General features: G+C 41.7%; 1 protein-coding gene across 1 annotated transcript in view; it reads right to left on the bottom strand.

Annotated features, from left to right (window-relative positions):
* Positions 1-20,501, bottom strand: part of SUSD3 (sushi domain containing 3) — a 61,173-nt gene extending 40,672 nt beyond the window's left edge. The window contains exon 1 of the mRNA XM_048491887.1: positions 20,099-20,501. Coding sequence (XP_048347844.1) covers positions 20,099-20,186 — 88 coding nt within the window. The 5' untranslated portion in view covers positions 20,187-20,501. The remainder of the gene's footprint in view (positions 1-20,098) is intronic.
* Between the last annotated feature and the right edge of the window lie 3,977 nt (positions 20,502-24,478).

Raw genomic sequence — 24,478 nt, 5'->3', positions numbered from 1 at the left:
GAGAACTGATTTCACCTAGGTGTGTTGTTGTTCATATTCAAATGCTGTTTTTTGTCTATGTGCCAGGCATGAGCTTGGGGGTCATTTAGGCATTCTTGCCCACGAGTTCAGACATAGTCCCAAGATGGAGTTTCTAAATCCAAACACACTCCTACATTCAGGGCACTGTTCTGCCAAGTCTGACAGGGCAGCATTCCGGGAGAAAGACTATTCTCTCCCACTCCGCACTGCTACAGGTCAGGTTGGCGACAATATCTATTCCAGAAGTGACATCATCACATTAGAGACATCGAGGCCTAGGCCTCATTGTTGCCTGGTAAGGCCCCCGCCGGCCACTCAGATGGCACTGAGGGGAGAGGGGCCAAAGCAGGGAATCCCTAAGTCTGGTACGGGCTTGGCAATACTAACTGTACCCTACAGAAGTCCCCATCCTTCCAAGGCTCCATTCCAAAATCTGCAGGAGTTTCCCAACATGAATCTGGCAAACCTACCACCTCATCCCACACCACTAGCTAGGGGGGACCTGGCTACCATAAAACCAGCATGGGGTGGTTAGAAGAAAACCTTCTCCTTCCTGACAGTAAGGATTGTTTGACAGTGGAATCACTACCTCCAAGTGTGGTGGAGTCTCCTTCTTTGGAGGTTTTTTAAGAGAGACTGGATGTTTATCTGATAGGAGTACTTTACAGTAGCGTAGCTACCACAGAGAAGGGTGGGGACAAATGCCCCAGGCGGGTCCCCATTTGGGTGCCATTTTCCCCTGCTATGCCTCTGGTGCTTTTATTATGTGTTCCTGCATTGCAGGGGGCAAAGCAGGGGAAAACGGTGCCCGTGGCAAAATGGTGCCCCTGCGCCCCCCGTATCCCGTGGTAGCTACGCCCCACCCCGTGCCGCACTTATCTGAGCCAGCAGCGGTCCTGAGCAGCCTGGCGGGGTGGGGCTGAGGGATGCTCAGCTGTGGCCTCCACTGGCTGGGGCCGACCAAGGGGGGAAGGGGGGCAATTGTATGCCCCCCATTGACCTCCATGGACTTAGACGGGTATATTTCTCCTTCAGTTGACCCTGTCAGATGTCTTTTTTCATTTACTTTTTTGATACCATCCCTAATTATTCCCAACTGAAAAATAAAACATAATTTTAAAAACTTTTATTAAAGAATCAATTTGAGAGGTCACAACTATGTTAATCTATAACTTATGCATACTCTCACATACTCTCACACATAATAGTTCAGTAGCACCAAAGGTTCCTTTCTTCTGAAAAAGTAGTCATATGGATGTTGTCATATTAGAAAGCATTAGAAAGCATATTAGAAAGCATATTAGAAAGCATATTAGAAAGCAGAGTTCTTCAGGTATTACTTCCCTTCCACAAAATTAGCTTTGCTCAGTCCCTTCAACAACCTGTAGAAGTTACAGCATAGATGCTAATATAAGAAGAGGACCAATGCCTTTATCTGGAGAGAAATTTGCCAGAGCACACTTTGTCAGAAACATGAAGTGTCACTTGCAGAAGACAAATATCAGAAGGAAAAATATCACAAAGAGAGCCTCCAGTCTTCCAGCACATAGTTTTCTCACATGATAGGTGAAAAACAAAGCCCAGTAAATAGAGCAAAAGGGCCATTAAGAGTGGATATGGCTATGAACTGGAAAAGTAAATTAATCTTAATAGTATACATAAGACAAAGAAGAGTTTGGGTTTATGCCCCCCCTTTCTCCTGTAAGGAGACTCAAAGGGGCTTACAAACATCTTTCCCTTCCTCTCCCCATAACAGACACCTTGTGAGGCAGGTAGGACTGAGAGAGTTCTGAAGAACTGTGACTGACCCAAAATCACCTAGCAGACTTCATGTATAGGAGCGGGGGAACAAATCCAGTTCACCAGATAAGAGTCCACCTCTCAGGTGGAGGAGCATGGAATCAAACCCAGTTCTCCAAATTAGAGTCCACCTTCTCTTAACCACTATACCCTGTTGGCTCATAGGAAGGGTGACTGCTTTCTATAGAAACTGAGCATCCCCCAACTCTATTAAGTCCTAGTCTGATAGTATGAAGGTTGCCTATTGATTCCAATTCAGCAGCTTCTTAGTGGACTATTCCTTGGAAAACCTGCTAAAATATTGCAACTTTAGTCAATTAGTGAATCCCTGGGGAGACTGAAACATTCCCCCACAGATCTCTGGAGTGTTTCCATACTTAATGTCCATTTATTTTCCTGTGCAGAGACTGCTCAGTTCAGCCAGTGTAAATGACAGAAAGATATTACTGGCACATAATAGCATATTATCTTCTCATTAGAAGATATGCAGATGAATGAACCCTTGATTGATTGTACTGCTGGAGTTGCTAGGACTTGTGATACTAGTGGCTGCACTGAGATTCTATGGGGATAAGAGGTTTGTCTGACAGACTGTGAAGGTCTGGGTTTTAAAAGATATTTGAACAGAAAGAGTGAAATTTTGACCAGGATGACGTCTACTTCCATGTGTACCTGAGCAACTTTTAAATACAGTGATTTCAGCTGAGGCATGAGATAAGCAAAGGGGGGGGGAGCCTTTTTATTAATTTTATAAGGTTTAGGTTCAGAAACTAGACTTGAAACTATATACAAGTGAAATACATAGCATTTGCTGGGTTTATTCAGTTCTGATATTTCAGTTGTCACTCCCTGGATTCAGAGAACAGTCATCAGTAAAACTTTTATTCTTAAGGTGACTCTATGGCCACAACATTAGGAATCCCACTGTCTGAGGTCCCTCTGGAAATTCCAGTTCTGTAGCCTGTGTTCTCCGAAATTCAGCTCTGGGATAGGTACTATCTCCTTTTAAGTGTTTGGTAAATTAACGAGGCTCCAAGATCCATAAAATCTCCTGAGGTAGGATTCCATTGGTGTCACTCTCTAGAAATATAAACCCTATCTCCTGAAACATTCAATATAGTAACCTGCTTTCCTTAAAAGCCAGACTCTGCAACCTATAAAGTCTCTAGAGAGATTATTCTTCCAATCTCTGGAAGTTCAAATGCTATCTAACTCAAAACAGATTTTCTTTTTACTCCCCCTTCTCAGTGAGCTCCTCCAGCATTCCCTGGGATTTGATTGCTGATTAGTTGATCTGCACACACACACATACATATACCAAGCAGGCACAGAAGGAATTGGCGACTGACAGAAAGGGGAAGGTATATCTGTTGCAAAGGTACATCTTTTCTCCTTTCCCTCTTCCTTTCAGCAACAGAGATCAACTCAAGTCTTTTGAGGCCTTCCATTAAGTTTGCCATGACATCCTGGCAAACCTAATCAATACCTGCATTTAGGCACCAAGATGAGTTACAACTTGATTAAAAGTTTCACAAGCCTGGAAGCCTTCAGTGACTCTCTGCATGTGAGGAGGTGGGAGAGGAGTGAGTGGAGTACATGAGTAAAACAAACACATTGTGTCTGTGTCTCTGTCAGTCATAATATCTTGAGTGGATATGGTGACAGTGCTGGGTTTTGCTGCAGGGATTGGCTGGCTCCCAGGATTCATTACCACGAGAAGAGTACATATCCAGTGCAGGAGCTCTTGTGGGAGTCTCTATAAGTGAATTATTAACCAGGTATTCTGCACCTCACTGAGTCCTAATGCCATTTGAATTATTTCCACAGTAAAATATATCAGCATTCCATTAATGGAGTTATTCTTTGACAATTTTTATCCCAACAGAAAGCCTGTGCTTATGAAGGTTCCATGAGTTCTGATTCAAAGGGAGAGATATTGCTGAGTCTCTCTTTTGGTCAGAATACATGAAATCTCTATAAATAGATTCTTTGTTGTATATTTCTGAGAAGAGGATTTGATCTAACGTCTACATTTGCTTATTTACATAAAAGCCAGCTTTGCTTAAATAAATTGTAGGTTTCATTCATGGATCTGGCAAAGATTCTGAGTCTTATTTAGTGACCTATTTAAAGGGTTTAATAAAAACCAGTGACAAAACAATTGCCAACACCACAGAGAAACAGGCAAGCAGATGATTTAATTAAAAGAAATGCACAAAACAAAGGTGTTGTTACATCTTAACTGTTATTTCCCATTTAAAAATAACCATCAACTGATACTGGAGACCAATTATTTTTATATCACATCATTCGCAAAGCAATGTAAATAGGTCTCTCTCATTTTTCCTTTGGTGTTTAACATACATCACTATTATTAATTCTTTATCACTGGGGAAATTGATCCCGCAATCCAAAACAGAATAACACCCAAGGGTGTAACTCTGCTTAGGATAGCACTGACAGTCAAGTTAGATGCTTTCTATCATTCCACTGTACAGTAAATATCAAAAACAAAGTATTTATTGAATCACTTGACATCTGTGTTGTAAAATCAAAAGAAGATGATTAAAAGGTTCACTTATAGTTTTAAATGCCTTGCTTCCTTTTGATGGTCCTAACAATGGGTTGCAACTCAAGAAATCCTGAAGCTAAGATATTTATTGAAGCTAAGATATTTATATACCCTGAGCAACAACCCAACCTCTTGAGAATCAGTCCGGACTCTCACAAAGTGCACCGAAGTTTGCACCTAAGTCACATCCTGGCAAACAATGCTCAGCAGCTCAGATCAGTACTATGCTGCTGAATTAGATCAACAAACCATGCAGCACAGACTGTGTCCTACTTCTAGAAGCTTGTCAAGCAACAACGACAGAGATTGCCATCCTCTTGTATTTGTGCCACTGTCTGGTAATCAAAGGAATAAAGCTCCATCTGCTAGCTTTTAAATCAAAGAAAAAGGCTCTATCTCATTGCTTCCCCTCCCCATACACAAAACCTCTCACCTGTGGCTAAGCTTCCTGGAAAGGAGGGGGACATTATAGATCAGCAGTTCTCAACCTGTGGGTCGTGACCCCTTTGGAGGTTGAACAACCCTTTCACAGGGGTCGCCTAAGACTCTCTGCATCAGTGTTCTCCATCTGTAAAATGAATAAATGTTAGGGATGGGGGGTCACCACAACATGATAAATTGTATTAAAGGATCGGCACTAGGAAGGTTGGGAACCACTGTTATAGATGCTCCTTCAAGTGAGAATTTATATTGCCTATTAAATCAGGGCACTTTCTCCTTTCCGCCCTGTTTGGCTTTTTGGGTCTCAGCATCCCTGCACTACAGGGATACAGCATGGGGTATTTGCCAGGCACCACTAGTATGGCACTGAGATCAGTATACTCTATTCTTTGAACCGGTATGCCTGTACTACAGTGCTTAAGATCACATTGCCCAATCCAGCAGATCCATTTACAAACTGTTCTGCAGAGGCTCTAATCTATACGTAGACAATAACAAAGTAATTCTAGTTTAATTAGGCTTTCCACAGCCTCATCTTTCATGTTTTGTTAGATATAATAATTTATAGGTTTTAAACTTTTATTAAGATTTAATCCTCTCCTTTCCCTTCTTATCCACAGGGAACAATTGACGTGCTTCTGCATTTGGAAACCTTCGATCATGTTTTAGTTTGCCATGACATCTAGACTAAGGTCCAATTTAAAAATAACTGTGCACAAAGAAGCAGACATAACCTGCTGGGCCTTGCAAAAAAATTTTTTCAAGCCTGAAAATCTTTTTCAGCTGACATATTCCATACCTTGGAAAGCCACTGAAGAATTTTTTAGTTTTACATCTAGGGTCTTTTTTTTCTTTCATCATAATTATGATTGAATAAAAAGTTTAGGAAGAGGAGCAGTTTCATGCAAATTTCTGTGTTTGCAAAAGCGATGCAAAAGAGTTCAGTTCTTCGTCTGATCCCTTACCGGAAAGCATCATACCCATGAACATTATGACTAGCTCTGCCCGCACTAAATATGGAGATTTTTGCCCTTCAAAATATCACCACATAGCTAAAGCTGATCATACCACTTTTTCATACCACGTCTTCTCATCTGCTACATTATTTCAACATGGCTTGCATTACTCAAGACAGAATCAAACAGAGAATTTTTTTTTTTTGCTGAAATCAGGTAGCCAATTCAGACTTGGAGAAAATTCCTGGAGATTTGGGGGCAGTGTCTGGGGAAGGATGTCAGTTTCCACCATCTGAAGTCTCTTTTCTCCAGGGGAACTGATCTTTGTAGCCTTGATGCAGGGCCGGAGCGAGGTGGAACTGCACTCGGGGCACACGTACACCCTGCGCCCCTGCCACACCCCGCCCACCCACCCTGGAAAGCCCCCGCCACACCCCCGCACCGGCACACACTCGGTGCATTGTACACCCCCTGTCCCATTGGTGCTACATCACTGCCTTGATCTCAGTTGTAGTTCTAAGAAAACTCCAAGCCTACCTGGGTTAGTAACCCTGTGCTGAAGCAGCCGCAGAGGAACAAAATTATCACCTTGACTATTTCTGATTAGCTCTCAGAAAAACGAGGTTTCCGAGCTGGAAGATTCCTCCCCTCCATATTGTTACTTTTGAAGTGAGAAGTGAGCAAGGACAACATTCGGCTTAGTCCTAATCATTATTCTCTCCCAGTAGTCATGAATAACTTCTAATTTGTTAAATGTGTGCAGTCAACCACAGCATACCTGCAGATGGTGCCAAACTGTATGTAGGACCCATTATCCAGCCTAAAGTCATATTTTCTAATGGAAGCAGTAAGGAAGAGAAAAGTTAACTTCACCACAGTAAAACTTGTGTATTACCTGGAGATAACATTCAGATTATGTTCAGACATTTCCAACCATCATAAAAGAGCTCAATGAAAAGTGTCACAGCACTCAAAGGCAAAATAAAGAAAAAAATCATTTGCAAGGCAACTGTAATTCTCTCATACAATTTCTAATGTTATCCTCCCTCTAAACATCATACTGATATATGAATCAACCCTCAACAGAGAAATAAGAGTGGCAGATATCCTTCAGGAGGGTCACATGATTAAATAAGTTTTCTTCATATCTAAAAAGAAGAATGGGATGTACATCATAAAATTAAACTGTACTTCTGCTATCTGTAAAATTTCTGCAGGAAGTTACTGACTAGTAAACATTCAGGAAATAAAGTTAGGCACAATACATCCAGAGTTAAACACTTTTCAGCTTGGATTCTGCTGAGAAGTTTCTCTGACAGAAGGGATTATTACCATTACCATATTACCATTATTACATGACTCCCTCTCCTGTTACAAATCCAAACACTTTTTGAAATGCTATTGCTAGGGGCTAGGAAAACACCACCACCCCCCCACCACCCCGACAACATGTGGGGACTTGGAGGTGTTCAGCAAGAAGGGGGTTATCAGTAAAAATCCCCTGCCCCTTTCTATCAGTAGAAATCATTTACAGGATCCAACCTTTAAAGTTTCAATAAGAGGAATTATACACAGGGTTATTCCTCCCCCCCCCCCAATTAAAATCAATAGAACTTTGAAGTGATATAATTTCAGCTCCCATTGTTTACATTTTGTTCAAACTAGTGACTAGTAGATTCATAAACGGACACAACATGCAACAACAGTAGGTACCTACCTACAGTCAGCAGAATACCACCCTTAACCCTGTTCTCTGTACAATGGTGAGAATTTGTAAAGAGGGATTGTATCTATATGATTGAGATGCATTCCTAACTCAATGTAACTGCCTAAAGCTACAAATCAATGCAGCTAAAAGATATACTACTATATGTTACCTTGATCTTTACTTTATGACTTCACACTCTTTGTATATAACTAGGCTTCCCCTGATGCCCTGGTCCCTTGAGAAACAGAGTTGCATCCATTATCTCGTGGGGACAGGAAGCCAGGTGGCTTTCTCTTACTATCTGCAGCCGACCTGGGGGTGCCTCAGCTCCAGGGACTGTTTTTCACAATTTCTTGGGAAAGTAGAAGGCAGAACTTGCAATGGGATAAAAGGGGCGGCAAAAGCCAGGCTTGTAAGAACTGGCTTTGCCAAACTTTGGTGCTTCGATGCCTCGATGTCAGTAAACGCTACTCAATACTACAGAGTCTGTTTATTGGCTTAAGGTTTGAGACCTAACAGTTTCTCTCACTTATTCTTTTGGTACTTGTAGCCATCAGAATGTATTTGAGAAGGACCAAATCAAATGATACTTCAGAGCAAACACTTCTTACTCTACCTAGTTCTCTAAGGACCCAATCTTGAAAGCAAGCTCTGCTGTAATATCTGAAGCAGTACTTTTTGGTTTAGCTTGTAATACTCCTCAAATAACCTTAGTTGCAGTTAGACTGGTTCTAAGACTATCCAGAAAATACAATCTTAGAACTGGGGATGGTAGGGGTGCATAACCATTGATACATCACAATACTGATATTGCAGGAAGAAATGTTTAGGATTCAGTGCCTTCCAGATCACATGGTGAGGGGCAAAGATCTTTCAGGATGGGTCAAGATTCACAGGTAGGTTCAGACATCTTCTGCATGCAAGATGAAATTGCAATGTGTAGCCCACAATTATGAAAGGAAATGGATACAGAGCATATAGATATCAAGTAATTGAAGTGGTTTTCCTACTGGCCAGCTTGTGATTCTTTTTTATTTTTGTTTTATTTATTTTATGTTATTTCAGTTAATATCTTGACCTTTCCTGGCTCAGAGGCCCAGCTCAGAGTAGCTAACAGTATTCAGTAACATTATAGGCCACTTTGCATGTTATAGCAAGAATTTGCATGCCACCTCTACCCCAGCCCACTCCCTTAGGCCATAAGGACCACATGAAACTGTTTTTCACCTCTCACTTCAGAACTGTCAACACTGGAAATTCGAATGGAGCACTTTGCCCATTTCCCATTCCTTCTTCAAACAGAGATTGCCATCATAAATTATCCAGCCTCTCAAACCAAAGCATGGCTTCTTCATGTAATCCACTGAATATGCACAGCTGGTTTGGTCCAGAAACGATTTGATCAAAAATGCTATTTCCTCCTTAGTTTGGCATGGTACCAAAACACCTGCCATATTCATCAATTTGCTTCATCCTGCAAAAAGTCATATTTTGTTGTCAGTGAACCCCACACAGCACTGTGCTTTAAATTAAATCTCTCTGAAGGAAAGGAACATGCTAGAGAGAAAGATAGTAAATTAGACAAGCAACCTACACATACCGTGCCCATGTTCTGCCGCAAAACAGCTTTTATATTAAATGGATGCAATTTTAAATCCTTTGTACCAGTAGGAGGGGGAAATCTGATAATCAGAGGCTACAGATTTAAGGCATGTAAGTACAGGGTGGGAGTGAGCACAGAGAATAAGAAGAAGAGGAAGCCTTTCTGATGATGGAGAAAATAACATAGGAAAGCCACCCACTTGCTACAATTGACTGGATTAATATACAGTTAGGGAGCTCCAGAAACACCTAACACATTTACTCCTGGGATGAGACCTAGATTTGTATTCTATTAAATTATTATGCTTTTAAAATCTGGAACGCCACAATCCTAACACATCACCTTTAAATAGGAAACATGGAGAATTACATTTGACTCTAAAGGTTTTTTTACAGTTCAGAAAATTATGACCTGGTGGGAAAAAATCGCAATCTACTATTGCAAAAGAGGTCCCTGAACATGCAATTACAGTGTTCAGCACAGCGAAAATATATGCAGAAATAACAAGAAAAGTTTCACGCCTTTCCATGGTAGTGAAAGGTACAGTACTGGAGTTCCATCTACCCTGACTATGGAGAATCATGGGAAAATGGCAGACTCCATGTCTGTTTATCGCTGTATTAAACTTGTTTATTACTGTAATGAAAAGAAAGGTGAAGTGAAATGTTACAGATTAGTTCTAATAGGCGTATTACTTCTCTGATTTACTACAGCAAAGCACAGCCAGCTCCTGGCCTTTTAATGCAATAGCTAGCATGACTGCCTAAAACACCAAACTCAAAAGACATGTTCCACCTCCATGGCTAATTGCTTCTCAAAAAAAATCCAAGGGATGGTGAATTGATGGTCATGGTTCTTTAGGTATTTCTTTATTCAGTCAAAAGTTAAGCTTTTTTATTCTGAAGCAACAACCTCATCAACATACCTAAGGATGTCCAGGTCTTTCAGCCACAAATTCTTGTTTACTTGCACGTCATTGTGGTTTGACTCATAATGTCAGTGGGGTGACCTGTGCATGTGAACGGTCACAAGCTAAGCACCTCAAGTAAAATATTCAAGAAATGTCACTTTACCCTAGCACAGTACTTTTCAAGTCAAGCTTTCAGTGTTTGATGGGTCATTCAGTTGTGAGTCACCTGGTTCACAGGCATGTGAGGTATTTATTAACAGTGTTTATTCACAGGTATTTATTAAATTTATTCAATATTTATTAAATTTTGAATTAGACTGTTTTAATCGTAATCTGAATTAATTATATTATACATTTTAGACGGTTACTCGGCTTTCCAATTTTACGGGACTATATATGCCAAGATACTTTTATTGTATTGTTGCTGATTTGTAAATTGCCCCAAGCCAGTTCTGGGAGGGGCAATTATGAAATGAAATTAAACAAACAAACAAACAAATAAATAAGGACTACGGTATAGCGCCAACCTACTGATTAATGCAACCTTGCCATTTATCTATTCAGCTGACCACCCATTATTTCATCATGTTAAAATATTGCCAATTATTCCACAAAAGTAAAACAATACCAGTGAACTTTTAAAAAGAGCACTTTGGTGATTACAGACATAAAATTGCAGAGATTTTGAAGCCATGCAAAAGTGTTCTTTATTGTTGGGGGGGGGGGGGATTGAAACATATGCAACACTAACTTTCCAATCAAACCTAAGTCTGTCTTGCTGTGTTAAACATAAAATGCATAACATATACGATAGCATACAAAACTGTTTTAATTTACAAATTTATAGCATTTAACAGTTCAAATGTCTTAGTTTTCCATGAGCAAAACTGTAAATACACCCAAAACTGAAGTGAGAGAAAGCTGCAGTCTGCTGCACCTTACTTTTTAGATGCCAGGCCAAAACATTTTTGCTTAACCCAGCTTTTAATTAAGGTGCTGATCTTTTAGCACCATCATTATAGTATGCTTTGAACAAGGAAACTGTTGACTCCATGTTAAATCGCTCAGTGATTCTTTTTTAATGCTCAGGCTGTTTTAATTAACAACTTTTAAAGATGTTTTTATTATGTTTTATTTTGTAAATCATCTTGGGCAGGTCCCCTGGAGAGGTGGCATAACATTTTTTTAAAGTATATGAGTCTGATGCGGGGGGGGGGGGGGGACCAAAAATCACAGGGATTTCAAATCCCATAAAAGCCCCTGGTTTTCCAAATGCTCCAACAAAAAACAATGATCAACCATGTGAGAATACACAGATAGATCAAGAAGGATTAAAGGGCAAGCATTATTTTTAAATGTAAGATGTCCACCAGAGCAACTGAAGCTGCTTCAACCCCTGGACCAGGCCTGAAGCCACACTGAAATGGTGAGGGGCAAAAGTGATATCCATGTATGCCTGAAGATGAATTTCTGCCACACAGTCAATTATTTTGTTTGTTTCAAAAGGCAGATTAAAAGAAGAAGGTGTCATCAAGTTGCAACCGACTCATGACAATCCCCAGAATGGTGAGATTTTCAAGAGACAAGCAGAGGTAATTTGTCATGGCTTTCCTCTGTACAGCAACCTCAACCTTCTTGGTGGTTTCTTATCCAAGTACTGACCGTGGCCAATCCTGCTATATGCTAAGCTCCCAAACTCTGATGAGCCAAGGCTGCCCAGGGCTATTCAGGCTGCTGCAGATTAAAACACATGAGTAATTAGCAGAATCCCCTTTCACCAAAGGACTTCTTGAGCGACCTAATTAGTATCTCTTTCAAGAGATTTGGGAAAACTCTCTCCACTGACAATGTGTTTATAGTCTTGGCAAGAGGCATCCTCAGCTTTCTGTTGGCCAGGATTTACTATCTGGAATGGCAAGAATCAAGTTTGCTGCAGGTGGCCTATACAACTTCCAGGGCTTCGGCTGCATCAGTCAAGGAGATCCATCAGAAACCATCCATAGAAATCAGACAAGGACACACTTTTTACACCCATGGAACACAATATACCCTCAATCTGATTACTCTAAATCAGACTAGAGATCAGGAATTATAGAAGCAAAGCATCTTGCAGAATTTTAATATGAAGGATGCAGTTTGTTCCTTAAGGTGACCAAGTGAATAAACCACACACCACCTGAAATAACTACTCTAGATAAGATTATGCAGAAACATTGATGGCAGAGAAAAGTCTTCTTTACTGCCTATACCAAATTTATTAAGCCTGCAAATGGACTTTGCATACTTCTACTAAGTATGGTAGTCAAGTCATCTTCCATTGCTGCCCTTTTCAAAGCCCCTGTTCTTTGGCAAACCATGGGGCAGGAACATTCCTAAATAGACTCTTGGATTTAGGCAATGCACCCTGAGCGTGTCAGCATTTGGAATTTTTGTGGGTGCTGCAATATTTGGTACTAGATTGGTTCTACTGTTACTGTAATAGACAAGAACCAGGATTTGGGACTTGCCACCATTGAGCCAACTGACCAGTGTGAAAATCAATCATGTTCACAAATAAACGCTATATACGTTCAGTAAATTTGAAACTATAGAGGCAAAATCTACACTCAGGCAATTCTGTTTTGTACTCGTGTAGCTCTGCCTCCAGGCTGGGCCTGGAGCGGAACACCTTACATCATGGCGTGTTTATATCTATACGTGCAATATATGATCAGAAAAGAGGCACTGCAAAAGAAAAAGGGAATGATTTTTAAGATTTAAATGAAACAACTCTTGAACGTAACCAAACTACTGATCTACTTTGTGATACAGCCAGCATTCGTTAAACCACAACACCTGCTACTTAGTGAAAAGTTTCAAAAGTACTATTTTTGCAAAGCCAGCCTATTTCCTGTTATTGTCCTATTTTTCACTTGCAACAAAGCTCATTATATCTAGCAAACCCACAAAGAATTTGGAAAGTCCCCAACTTTTTCTGGCCCATGAGTTTCCCAACAAGGCATTATTCTTTATATGGGAAAAGCAAAGCAAATGGCTAAGCTATCCTTTTCCTATTGCAAGTCAGCTACACTATGATATAGCCCAGCCTTGCCAGATTTTAGAACTTAAGCAGAGTCAGTATTTGGATGGCAGGCTCCCAAGGCAGACTTTGCAAAGAAAGGCAATGACAAATGCTATGCTTTCCACCTGCCTTGAAAGTCCCTTGCCATAGCTGTCTGCAACTTGATGGCACAAACATGCATAATATTTAGTACTATATGTATACTTGATATTATTCTGACTTTATAAATCCTGTTCAGATAAAACTATCTCTATTTCAACATTCTAGATTCTAGTTTGCTGAGTGTCATCTCTTTCTTTAAACAAGCCTTGACAATTGTGTTTGCATCACACAATTCTCCCCTCTTTTACACCTGGTGCTAGAACTTAAACCTGCAGCTTCTTTAGGACAGGAGTGAGAGATGAAAACTCTGTTATGCGTAGCTTCTCCAGGGTGCATTTAGACCTAATTAAGCACTGGGATTATTCACTTAGACATATATCTATTATAGACATGACTTCATCATCACATTCAGGTGACACCAGCCTTGTTGTGGACAGAAGCAAAATATTTCATGGGTCTTCTGAGTTTATGACATATGTAGTCCCTAGTAATGAAACAGCTTAGTATCAAACTGTGTAACTCTTTTTTAAAATTAGGTTTAATTTTTTATCCCAACTCTCATTCCCTGTAATGAAAAGGTAGCTGAAGAAAGCTTAATTTTCCAAGTGTCCCTGGGGTCCAACTTGCATTGAAACTGCAATGCAGGGGGAGAAGAAACTCAATCTTTCACCCTACGTATCATTTTCCAACACAAAACTGCCCTGTGATGGAAAGTGGAGATGCTGATGGCCAAAACATCAATCGGAATGATTCTGTTTCTCAGACACTCTTCTGGTTGGATGGAAGTCCTGTCATGCATCTACTGCTACTGCTTGCTTCACTCTTCCCACTACCTTAGATATTTGTGAAACCAGATATTTGTGAAACCAGATATAAACATGATGGAAAGTGGAGATGCTGATGGCCAAAACATCAATCAGAATGATTCTGTTTCTCAGACACTCTTCTGGTTGGATGGAAGTCCTGTCATGCATCTACTGCTACTGCTTGCTTCACTCTTCCCACTACCTTAGATATTTGTGAAACCAGATATTTGTGAAACCAGATATAAACATGACCCCCAAAAATCAATGGACTTTTTAAAAGCTTCTGGCATTTCACAAATGTTGGAATTAATTTTGTCTGAATTAAGAAACCTTCAGCTATTTCTGAACAAGTTACAGTTTCAGGTCAGATCTTGTATCTTTCTGGCTGTGTGTTTTTATTTCCCATCACTGCCCTTCCCAGCTGCTAAAAACAGATTTCACAAATAATTCTGCAAGACTCTTAGTCCTTTGGCAAATTAACAAGTAAAAATCATTGCATTTCTAGTTCCTGTAAATGAAATTAAAAGATTCAAACATTGTTTAAACAAATACCCCAAAGACCCTAGCCTAGAGCCTGTGTCTGGCACTTTCCAGAGAGTTCCAGTCATTTGTAAAATAATTTACTAAAGCGAGGATGAACAGGATGTCCACATATTACATCTTAGAAAATATATTACTTATATCTAAGCTTTGATCTCTTCAATCCATATGTTGATGGGCATTGCTAGCAATACAGTGTTTTGAGATTTTCCCAACTGAATACCAGGCAGCTTAGAAAAATGTGCATTTTAATAATCTTTGCTTTTGGAGACACTAGCATCCAGATCTCAAAAGAAAAATCTCTTGGGCCTCAAGAAGTCAAAAAGGTAGAAAAGCACTTTTCAAAAGCTACATGGAAGGAAGACTTGGTTTGGTTTTCTTTTCTCTCCAAAGTCATCATTCTGTGTATAAATCCTTTGCAAGCAGTTAAGCAATGTAGATTGAACTTCCACCCTTCATCTTAAATATATTAGCAAACACCACAACCCTTTTTAGCAGAGTTGCATCCTTCCAAGTCAATTGACTTCCATGGACTTAGGCAGGTGTAATTCTATTTAGGACTGGACTGCAAACCCATTTTTTATCAATTATGACTATCTTATTTGGCTGTTGTGGGTTTTTTAGTCTATGTGGCTGTGGTCTGGTAGTTTTTGTTCATAACATTTTGGTGGCATCTATGACATGCATCTCCGGAGGCATATCACAGTAAGATTTTTTTTTCAAAGCACATCTTACCATGACATGCCTCTGAAGATGCCAGTCATAAATGCAGCCAAAATGTTATGAACAAAAACTACCACAGCCACACATAGTCCAGAAAATCCACAACTGCCATGATTCCAGCTGTGAAAGCCTTCGACAATACAATCTTATTACAAAGGTATTGGGGGGAAATGGCGCCTGGGGGGAAATGGCGCCCACACCCCGCCCCCACCTCACCCCCCACTTATTTTGGTTGCAGCCAGATGAAAAAGCAGCCTGGCTGGGCTACTGCCCAGCCCCATGGTCGACCCTGCCAGGTTGCTCTGGGGCATGGGGCCTGGCTGGTGGGGCAGGGCAAGGGGTGCCCAGCAGCGGCTTCCACCGAGTCTGGTCCGGTGAGGCCGGCCTGGTCGTGGCTTCTACTGGGCTCAGCGAGGCAGGGCAAGGGGGGAAGAGGGAGGGGTGTGGGTGTGATTTTCCGCCCCCCAAGTGACCCAAATGGTGTGTGCCCAGGGCACAGCACCTGCCCCGTGGCAGCTACACTTATTTATTTATTTCATTTATATCCCACCTTTCTCCCCAATGGAGACCCAAAGACATTTACATCATTCTCCTTTCCTTCAGTTTATCCTCTCAACAACCCTGTGAGATGTGCTGAGAATTCTATGATATCCTACAAATGCAACGCACACGCAATGGGCCCACAGGACAATTAAGAGCAAGTCTTGCTTTGGAGTTAATCTGTTCAACTATCAGAAAGAGGGAAAAAAACAAGAAACTGTATTTCTGATTCTGTGCAACCAACTGTCTAAAGAACTCTATAGAGAAAACTATTTTGCCTGGATTTAAAAATCATGCATATATAGTATGTATACACACTGAGACTGTTTTGGCAATCTACTGAAGAGCAAAGGTTGGGAGTATAGCCTTTCACTGTGATCCTGCCACCGTCCTCCTCCATTTGTGTTTTGACAACGTAGAATTGGTGGTCTCTTAATTCGTATCCGTGTATGTCACTCCAGGGGCCAGAGTCTTGCAGTAATAAAGTCAGAATTGTTGTGGGACAGTTCAGGTCCACCACATCATGATAGAGTTTCTTTATGTGGTTGTGGCATGGTGTGTATTTGCTTCAGCTTCCTTTGATTGCTACTCTGTTTTGTTTAGTGAAGTAGCTAGGATTAGTGTTACACGCAGGAGACTTTTCTCACTTTTTAATTGATATTGTTTTATGGTGGAACAGTATTCAATCTCTTGGCCACAATGGCAATCATAAATTAAAGGCCTTTCTAAGCTTTATGCTTAGAGATGACAAGAACAAGGTCAGTTTTGATCTTCATTGATAGTTGTTAGAAGGCCTCAAATTTTGTTTCTTTTCTACTTTGGTGAAATCTTCCATATTAATTTCTCCCAAAACTAGAAACGTCTCTAGGAATCCCTTTGTACCTCCTAGAACCACTTGAGCCTGTCCATCTTGCATTCACACCTTAAGCAGACAGGAGGGAAATTCTACAGTCAACTAAAATTTTAACTTGTTAAATAAACATGAAATTTTCCTTCTTTCTTGGGACCCCCCAAATGGGGTTACAGCAAAAAAAATGTAGGAAAGAGAACTTCAACCCTGCACCCTCAGTTGAGACCCTGCCAATACCCTGGATGGATTTATAAATACGGTTGACCTTGAACGGGCAATTCTTCTTAGTAGGCAACTCCCTTGGTGGTCTAGTACAGTACCATAAATAGTCATGTAAAGCCCACAGAATCAGGCTTTATGTGAGTAGATTACATTTCTAATAGTGCTGTGACAAAATGTACGACTGAGAAGAAGCTGATGAACAACAGGTACACTTTGTGACCTGCCAGAGCAGAAGGCCAACCTCTGATGGTACACAAAGGGCTGTATATGAAGTCATCAAATATATTTGTACAAATGAAACAAAAAATATCTAGGGGCTCAACAATCCATATTAAGGTTCTAATAGAGATATTGCAACCTACATGCAGCACAAGAGACATCCTACATAAATGCAACTGATTTTAACTCTCTTTTGTATTTTGACCAGTTTGGGAGGGAAATGTTTGCTTATATGCTGTGCTTTGGTTCGGTAATTTCCTTCTATGCTTGTACCGGGTGGGAGGGGACTCTTTTAGGAAGTGGGCTGATAGGTCAACTGACTTGGTCGAAATTGATTTAATGTGTGGTATGGGTAAGTTTGCTTATTCGCTCGGAGGTGATGGCCATTTTCACGCAGTGCTGTGCTGTTGTTTCCTTGTGTTCCATGTATTTCTACATGTGAAGAACTGTGTTACAACTACTGATGATCAAACAGTAGCCCTATAACATGCTGTTTTTCTTGTATTATATCTGGGTTATATAACTTCATACAGGCTATTATATGGAGCACAGGATTGCCTTGCCCTTCATATTTATAAGGTCTGGAAATTATTTTTTAACTTCCTAGAGAGGGTCAACACATTTTTAGATGACCAGGCACTTGGAGTTTTCATTGCGCTATATTTTTATTCTAAAGAAAATTCAGTTGTGGCCTTGTAAAATTAAAACAAACAAAGAAAAACTAAGTACAACTTGCAAAGATGCCTCAGAAGTCCAAAGCCATTGATGCAAATTTTCCTAACTAAATTATGTCAACAGAGCACCCCCTCTTTCTCCATAACCTTTCATCTCACTAGAGTCTTGACAGCTTCTCGATACAATTATACCAACACAAATGAACCCTTTCAACCATCAGTTACAAAAGCCAGCTGCTAAAAAAGCTATTATGAAATTATTACGAGAGTGCTGAAGGTGCATTAAGGACAAAGTCATTTGCAAAAGATTTCCCTCCTTTTAAACTTATCAACTTCAGCTAAAAATTATGTAGGGGGTTGCAGCTAAAAGGGGTTGGCAGGTAGGGGTTGTTTATTCCCCATACTGTGCTCATGTGTTTCCATGTTCCACACAAGCTTGGGATTACAGTTGGCATCCTAGATAACAATAGAGCCGGGAAATGCACTGTTTCAAATGGTCAGATGTAAGGTCTGATGACCACCAGGACTCTCCTTTTAAATCCATACTTCTCAAATACAATGTGTCCTCCATTTTCACTAAAGGTAGAAGACGGAAGTTTATTGTCGTGAATGGATGACTTCTCAGCCTCATTTCACCCTTAATTTAAAGCAACTTACTATTGACTTTTGGCATATACCTCTGTTATCATCTCTGTAACACAGTGTTTCAGCAAGCACATTCCATTAATGAAGAGAGTAAGAGCAGGCGCTGACACATCTTCTCCCTGCATGAGACCAGTTTATTGTGTGACCCCAGCTGGCATCACTTCCCTCTCTACAGCTCAGAATTCCACAGAAAGCAAAACGTATGGTACAGCAGCACGAGGGAAGTTTAACACCACAATCGTAGTCGAGTGAAATGGAGGCACGATCAGACCGAGGAGAGTCAGAGCAGGCTTTATTTTATTGGCACCCCTCGCAAAATACATCGAACAGCAGCTACTCAGTCAAGACAAGCACAGACTCCATGACATACACTTACAATCATAGGTACCAATAGCACTCCCTTCCAGATGATAGACATGATCCAGCCAAAGTGAAGCACTATTCAGTTCCATAGATTTGAACTGCAGAGTTAAGGTCATGTCTAATTCTCTCAGTCCTGAAATAAACAGGATTTTAAAGTGCTTAACTTTGGCCTGATCATCACTGCTCTGCTCAGCATCAAACACGGCAGCAAATACTGTTTGTGTTGCTGGTATACTTACCTTGAACGTTACTGATAGACCCTCTTTCCTAAGGAGCTAACAGAAGTCATTCAAAGCAGACTGAAGCAAGCATCCTTGAACCAGGATTTAAATTTATAATTTAGCTTCTATTCCAGATACTTGTACTATATAAGCTCTAGCACAAGCTATGAGAGTTTATTAATTGCTCTATAATTCTGTACCCTGTTCACTTTTTATCTAGATGATACGGACTACTCAAGTACTTAAGCGTACAGTGTGTGGTTCAGGGGACAGCATATTCAGTTGAAGGGCTGCTTCCTATGCTAGATGTTGCTTATGCAGAAAGCCCTATTTTTTTGTAGAAAACACACAATCACACTGTCATGAAATGATTTTCCAGTTCAAGAGAAGTCATGCTTGACATTTGGGATGCCCTTGAGACCTGAGTTCCAATCTTCACATTGATTTACAAATGGTCTCAGACAACTCATTTCCCAACTTCTCTGCAGATCATAAAACACGGATGAGTTCCAACTATAATATAAGGTTCTAATGAATGGGTTTATCACTGCAAAAAAAACCCACTTTACTACTCACCAAATAGGCAACAGAGCTGAAAAAATATCGATAACCTTAAAGGGCTTTGGGGGGCATAAAAGATTCTGCAGTATCACTTTGAAGGCTGTTCCGGGCTCTGTTTAGGGAGCTGAATTTACTGTATGTTCTGACTAGCTCTCCAAGGGCTCTAGCCAAAGGGATCTTCTAGTCCTGCATTCTGGTTTCTTTTTTCAGTGGAAGTTAAGGGGGAATCCTTTATGTTTCAGTGTCAGAACTGAACGATACACAACAGCGACCTAAAGAGAGTACCTCTGAGTATCTACAGAGTGCCCAAGCACCTGTACCAAGTAACACAAACTCCAGCTCTTTCGTTTCCAGAACACTCAGAGCTAGCGGAGGGACAGAAAGAGATTTTGGAGGAGCGCGGCTTTCTCACGAGCAGTCCTATCTGTTTAGGCACCAACTAACTCCACTGCCCTCTCCCGATCTGCTGGGGCCTTTTTTCAGCTAAACAAATGGAGAACTTGGTCCGATCCATCCCATCCCTCATCACCCTCCCTCGCCCCACCCCGTAGGTTTCTTACCTGTGTAGTTATTCAGGGGATGACTACTGTCCTCACGGATCACCCCCGTCCTGGAGACATCGAGAATCGAGGCAGTGGCTGTTTGCATGGCGCCCTCTGCCCCTTCCCCCCGAGCCTAACCCGAGGAGGACAGAGCCTAGTGGGCGGCGACCTCTTCCCCACGCGCAGAAGGGCTGCCTCGCCGGCCTCTGCCTCCTCGATAGGGGGGACGATCCAGGCGGAGCTCCGCCGAGCTTCTCCCCGCATGCAGGCAACTGACGCCGCGGAGGGGCTCTCTGCTCGGGCTGGGGTCTCGTATGGAGCGCCCCCGGTCCCTACCCCGGCTGGGCTGATGCCGGCCGTCCACCCTGCCCCCGACGCCCGGTCCACTCCGCTCGGGGATCGCCCCCCTCCACTCCGGTCTCCGCGGACAGGCACTTCGCTCTGCTTCCTCTCCTTCGACGCTTCGCTGCTGGCGGTGCTGAGCACCTGAAGACCCCGCCCTCTGCCGTCCCCTGCCGCCTCCCCTCCTTTCCCGGGCTAGATCAGCTGTGTTGAGCTGCAGATGCGAAGATGGACTGCTCTTTTGCCAGGTCAGTCCTCCCCGGTGGCCGGGGAGCCCTCTTTCGCCGCCCTCCCCCCAATTGAAGTCATGGCTGGCTGAGACTCCCCTTTTCTATATTAATACAACCTCCCTACGCTATTACACCACACACACACACACACACCCCTGCACATAGTTAGGAGTCACACATGTACACCTCCGTGCAGACTTGTCTACGTTGCTCTTTCAGGAATCCACGCTTCTCATTAGTAGTACACTTAAAATAACTTTTGTGTGGTATCATTGCACAGACTGCTCCACTTCCCCCATCATGTGCATGTATATTGAAGACATTGTCCACACCGTGACAGGGCCATGTTGGAAATTATGCAGAGGCAAACTTGAAATTGCTACCCAGTATAGACACAACCAGGAGTTGAGGCTAGTGAATGTCCTTGTGTGCTGTTCATGTACACAAGTCATGATGCATTTACAATGTGTGTTTCCATTTGTACTTAAAGCATCTCACGTGTGCATCGAAGAGTCACCTGCAATGTGATCCGACAATTTGCATCTGTTGGGGAGGGCCACTTACAAAATTTCTACATGGAAATACCATTGCTGCTTTTGGGGAGAAATTACTTGAAACTGGCTCTTGGAATCTTTCGTCATGCATGCACTTCACTTGGCATGGATTCATACAACTACTCTGCATTTCCCCGAACTTTGGTTGTACCCAACAGATGGTTCAAGTATGCAAGACATAATTCTGACCATACATGATGTGCTCAGGTGAAGCAACTGTCACATGCATTTATATGCAGAAATCTTTCTTTAAATGACCAAACTAACTGTCACACTTGACTTTTTTTAAATAAGAGAGAAAGGGCACGATTTGGACCACAGGGGAAGGATGCCATAGGCCCAGAGTTCTGTTTCCCTTTCTTCCATGCCTAGCAAACACTGTTAAGGCAATCGGAGAGGGTGTGAGCTACGTGTGCACTTCTCATATCCTTATCCACATATCCCAGGGACAACCATGATCCAGTGCATGAGCAAATTTCATTAAGCAGAAGACAGGGCAGAGAATGGGAGGTGTTGACATTATCTCTTGGAAGCAAGCAGCATTCATCACCACCTGACTGACTTTCGTTGTAAGGAAGGATCCGTTGTGCTCCCTTTGTATTTGTATGTAAGCAGAGGAAGGGACTTAGCAGATTTTTTTTACCACTAATCAGAACTGCATATCACATAGACTGAAGCATGATTTGGGGGGGATGAGGGGAGGAACCCCACCAGCCCTACTTTTAATTATAACATTTTATTCTCTGTTTCAATGGTGCATATTTGTTGGTTTTGTTTTTTGTTATTTGAGAGATTTCCACGCTGCCTCTTTGGAGTCTTGCCTGAGGTGGGCTTACAACTAAAATCATTTGACTGTTTTGGCTTTGCAGTCAGTACAGCCTACGTACCTCTTTAGCTTACTATAAGTAACAAACATAGAATCATAAAGTTGGAAGAGGCCATGCAGGTCATCTAGTCCAACCCTCTGTTCACAGTCAAAAGCATCCCTGAAAAATGTTTGTCCACTGCTGGAAGACTGCTTCCCTATGAAGCCTATACCACTGATGAACAATTCCTTTAAAAAAAAATTCCTCATAATATCCAGATGGTACATTTCCACCCACAATTTAAACCCATTATTGTAAGTCCTATACTCTGCTGCCAACAGGAACAGCTGCCTGCTCTCCTTTAAGTGATAGCACTTGATATTTAAAGACAGTAATCATGTTGCCCCTCAACGTCCTCTTCTACAGACTGAACTGTCTCTCCTTGAAGGTCTTGGTCTCCAAGCTCTGGCCATCCTCGTCACTCTCCTCTGCATCTGCTTTCTGATCTGATCTGAGCCCCACAGAATTGCATACAATGTTCCAGATGCAGCTTGACCACTGCACAATGGGATGATGACATCTTATGATTGTATGTTATGCCTTGTTGAGACACCCCAAGATCACATTAGCTTTTTTTTTTTGGCCACTGTATCACATTGAAGAAGAAGAGTTGGATTTATATTCCCCCTTTCTTTCCTATAGGAGAATCAAAGGGGCTTACAAACTCCTTACCCTCCACCCCCCCACAACAAACACCCTGTGAGGTAGGTGGGCTGAGAGAGCTCAGAAGAACTGTGATTAGCCCAAGGTCACCCAGCTGGTGTGTGTTGGAATGTGCAGGCTAATCTGAATTCCCCAGATAAGCCTCCACAGCTCAGGTGGCAGAGCAAGGAATCAAATCCAGTTCCTCCCGATTAGAGTACACCTGCTCTTAACCACTATGCCACACTGGCTGCTCATATCTAGCTTACAGTCCACCCCAAGACATTGTTCTCACACACTACTACCCAGAAGTGTATTCCCTATCCAGTATGCCTGTTTCTCATTTTGTTACCCAGAGTAGAATTCTGCATTTATCCTTGTGAACTGCATCTTGTCAACATCTGCCCACTCTTCTAGTGTGTTCAGACCTTGTTGAATTCTAGCTCTACCTTCCAATGAGTTCACTGCTCTTCCCAATTTGGTGTCATCTGCATATTTAATAAGTACTTCCTCTATCCTGTCATACATATAATTTATAACTACTGGGCCCAGAACCAACCCCTGAAAAGTAGCAGAGCCAGAGTTGACCCCTGTGGAAGTCCATTGGCCACCTCCCTCCAATCACATGAAATGCCATTGACAACTACTCTTTGGGTGTGGTTATCTAACCAGTTTTCTATCCACCTAACTATACTAGAGTCCAGTCCACAATCCTCCAGGTTACCCATCAGAATATCATAGGGAACCCTGTCAAACATAGTGGTGTTCATCAGTCAATAAAAGAAGGAAACAAGATTGGTATGTAGTTTCCTGGGTCATCCTGCTCCCTTTTTTGAAGACTGGGATAGCATTCAATCTCCTACAGCCTTGTGGCATATCTCCCATACTCTAAGAGGTCTTGAAGATGGTAGACAAAGGCTCTGCAAGCACTTTCGGGTGCATAGCAAATCAATCAGTGTAAATTAAAGTCTCTGCATTAATTTAGCTCACCCTTGTATCAGAGATGCTATTCATTAGACCACTATTGAGCTCCCCTTCTATAAAGTTTAGGAAATGAATCTAGTAATGGCATCTGACACTCAGCCATTTGCCCACGCACTGGATTCTAGCCTTATTCTTGCAGATATGGAATCTGGGGGTTGGGGGAATGATGCTCTTTGGCATCACTAGAACTGGGTGGTGTTCTGGCCTCAGTCCATTGGACATCAGTTAGTAATAAGCACCATTGCACCCAGTAGAGCTTACTGCTAGGTAAACCATCCCTAGATCAGGTTGCACCACCCATTAATTTTCTAACAAGTAAACAGAACACAAAAATATCTTTGTCATTAGTGCTGGTGGGTTAAAAGGGGTGAATGAACTCTTAATGAATTTCTCATTATCAATCTCTAATTTTTCAAATCATAATCCCTTCCTTGTGACTGATACGCTGCAGAAAAGTAAGCTAGTCTAAGTCTAGGCGGTATCATTTGTTTATATTACAGTAGCCCAATCAGCAAAGAGCGCCAGCAGGTTTTTAAGCTGAAGTTGCTTCTTCTTGAAAGGTTGCTTATCAGATCAGCAAAAACGCAACAATGAAAGTGAGGGTTGAAGGGAGGTATGTATATTTGAGGGAAGCCAGCAAATATAGCCAGAAACCCACAGGCAGGGTATGTATATGAAATCACCAATCCCACTATAGCAGCAAACTGGGTAAATCTGAGTATTTGGAATTAAACTGAGGGTTTGAGTGTTTTATGAAGGGTTGAGGATTTTATGAAGGGT

The sequence above is a fragment of the Sphaerodactylus townsendi genome, linkage group LG03 (assembly GCF_021028975.2).
Source record: "Sphaerodactylus townsendi isolate TG3544 linkage group LG03, MPM_Stown_v2.3, whole genome shotgun sequence".
Taxonomy (NCBI): domain Eukaryota; kingdom Metazoa; phylum Chordata; class Lepidosauria; order Squamata; family Sphaerodactylidae; genus Sphaerodactylus; species Sphaerodactylus townsendi.
The sequence above is the reverse complement of the archived record's forward strand: the minus strand, read 5'-3'. Positions and strand labels throughout refer to the sequence as shown.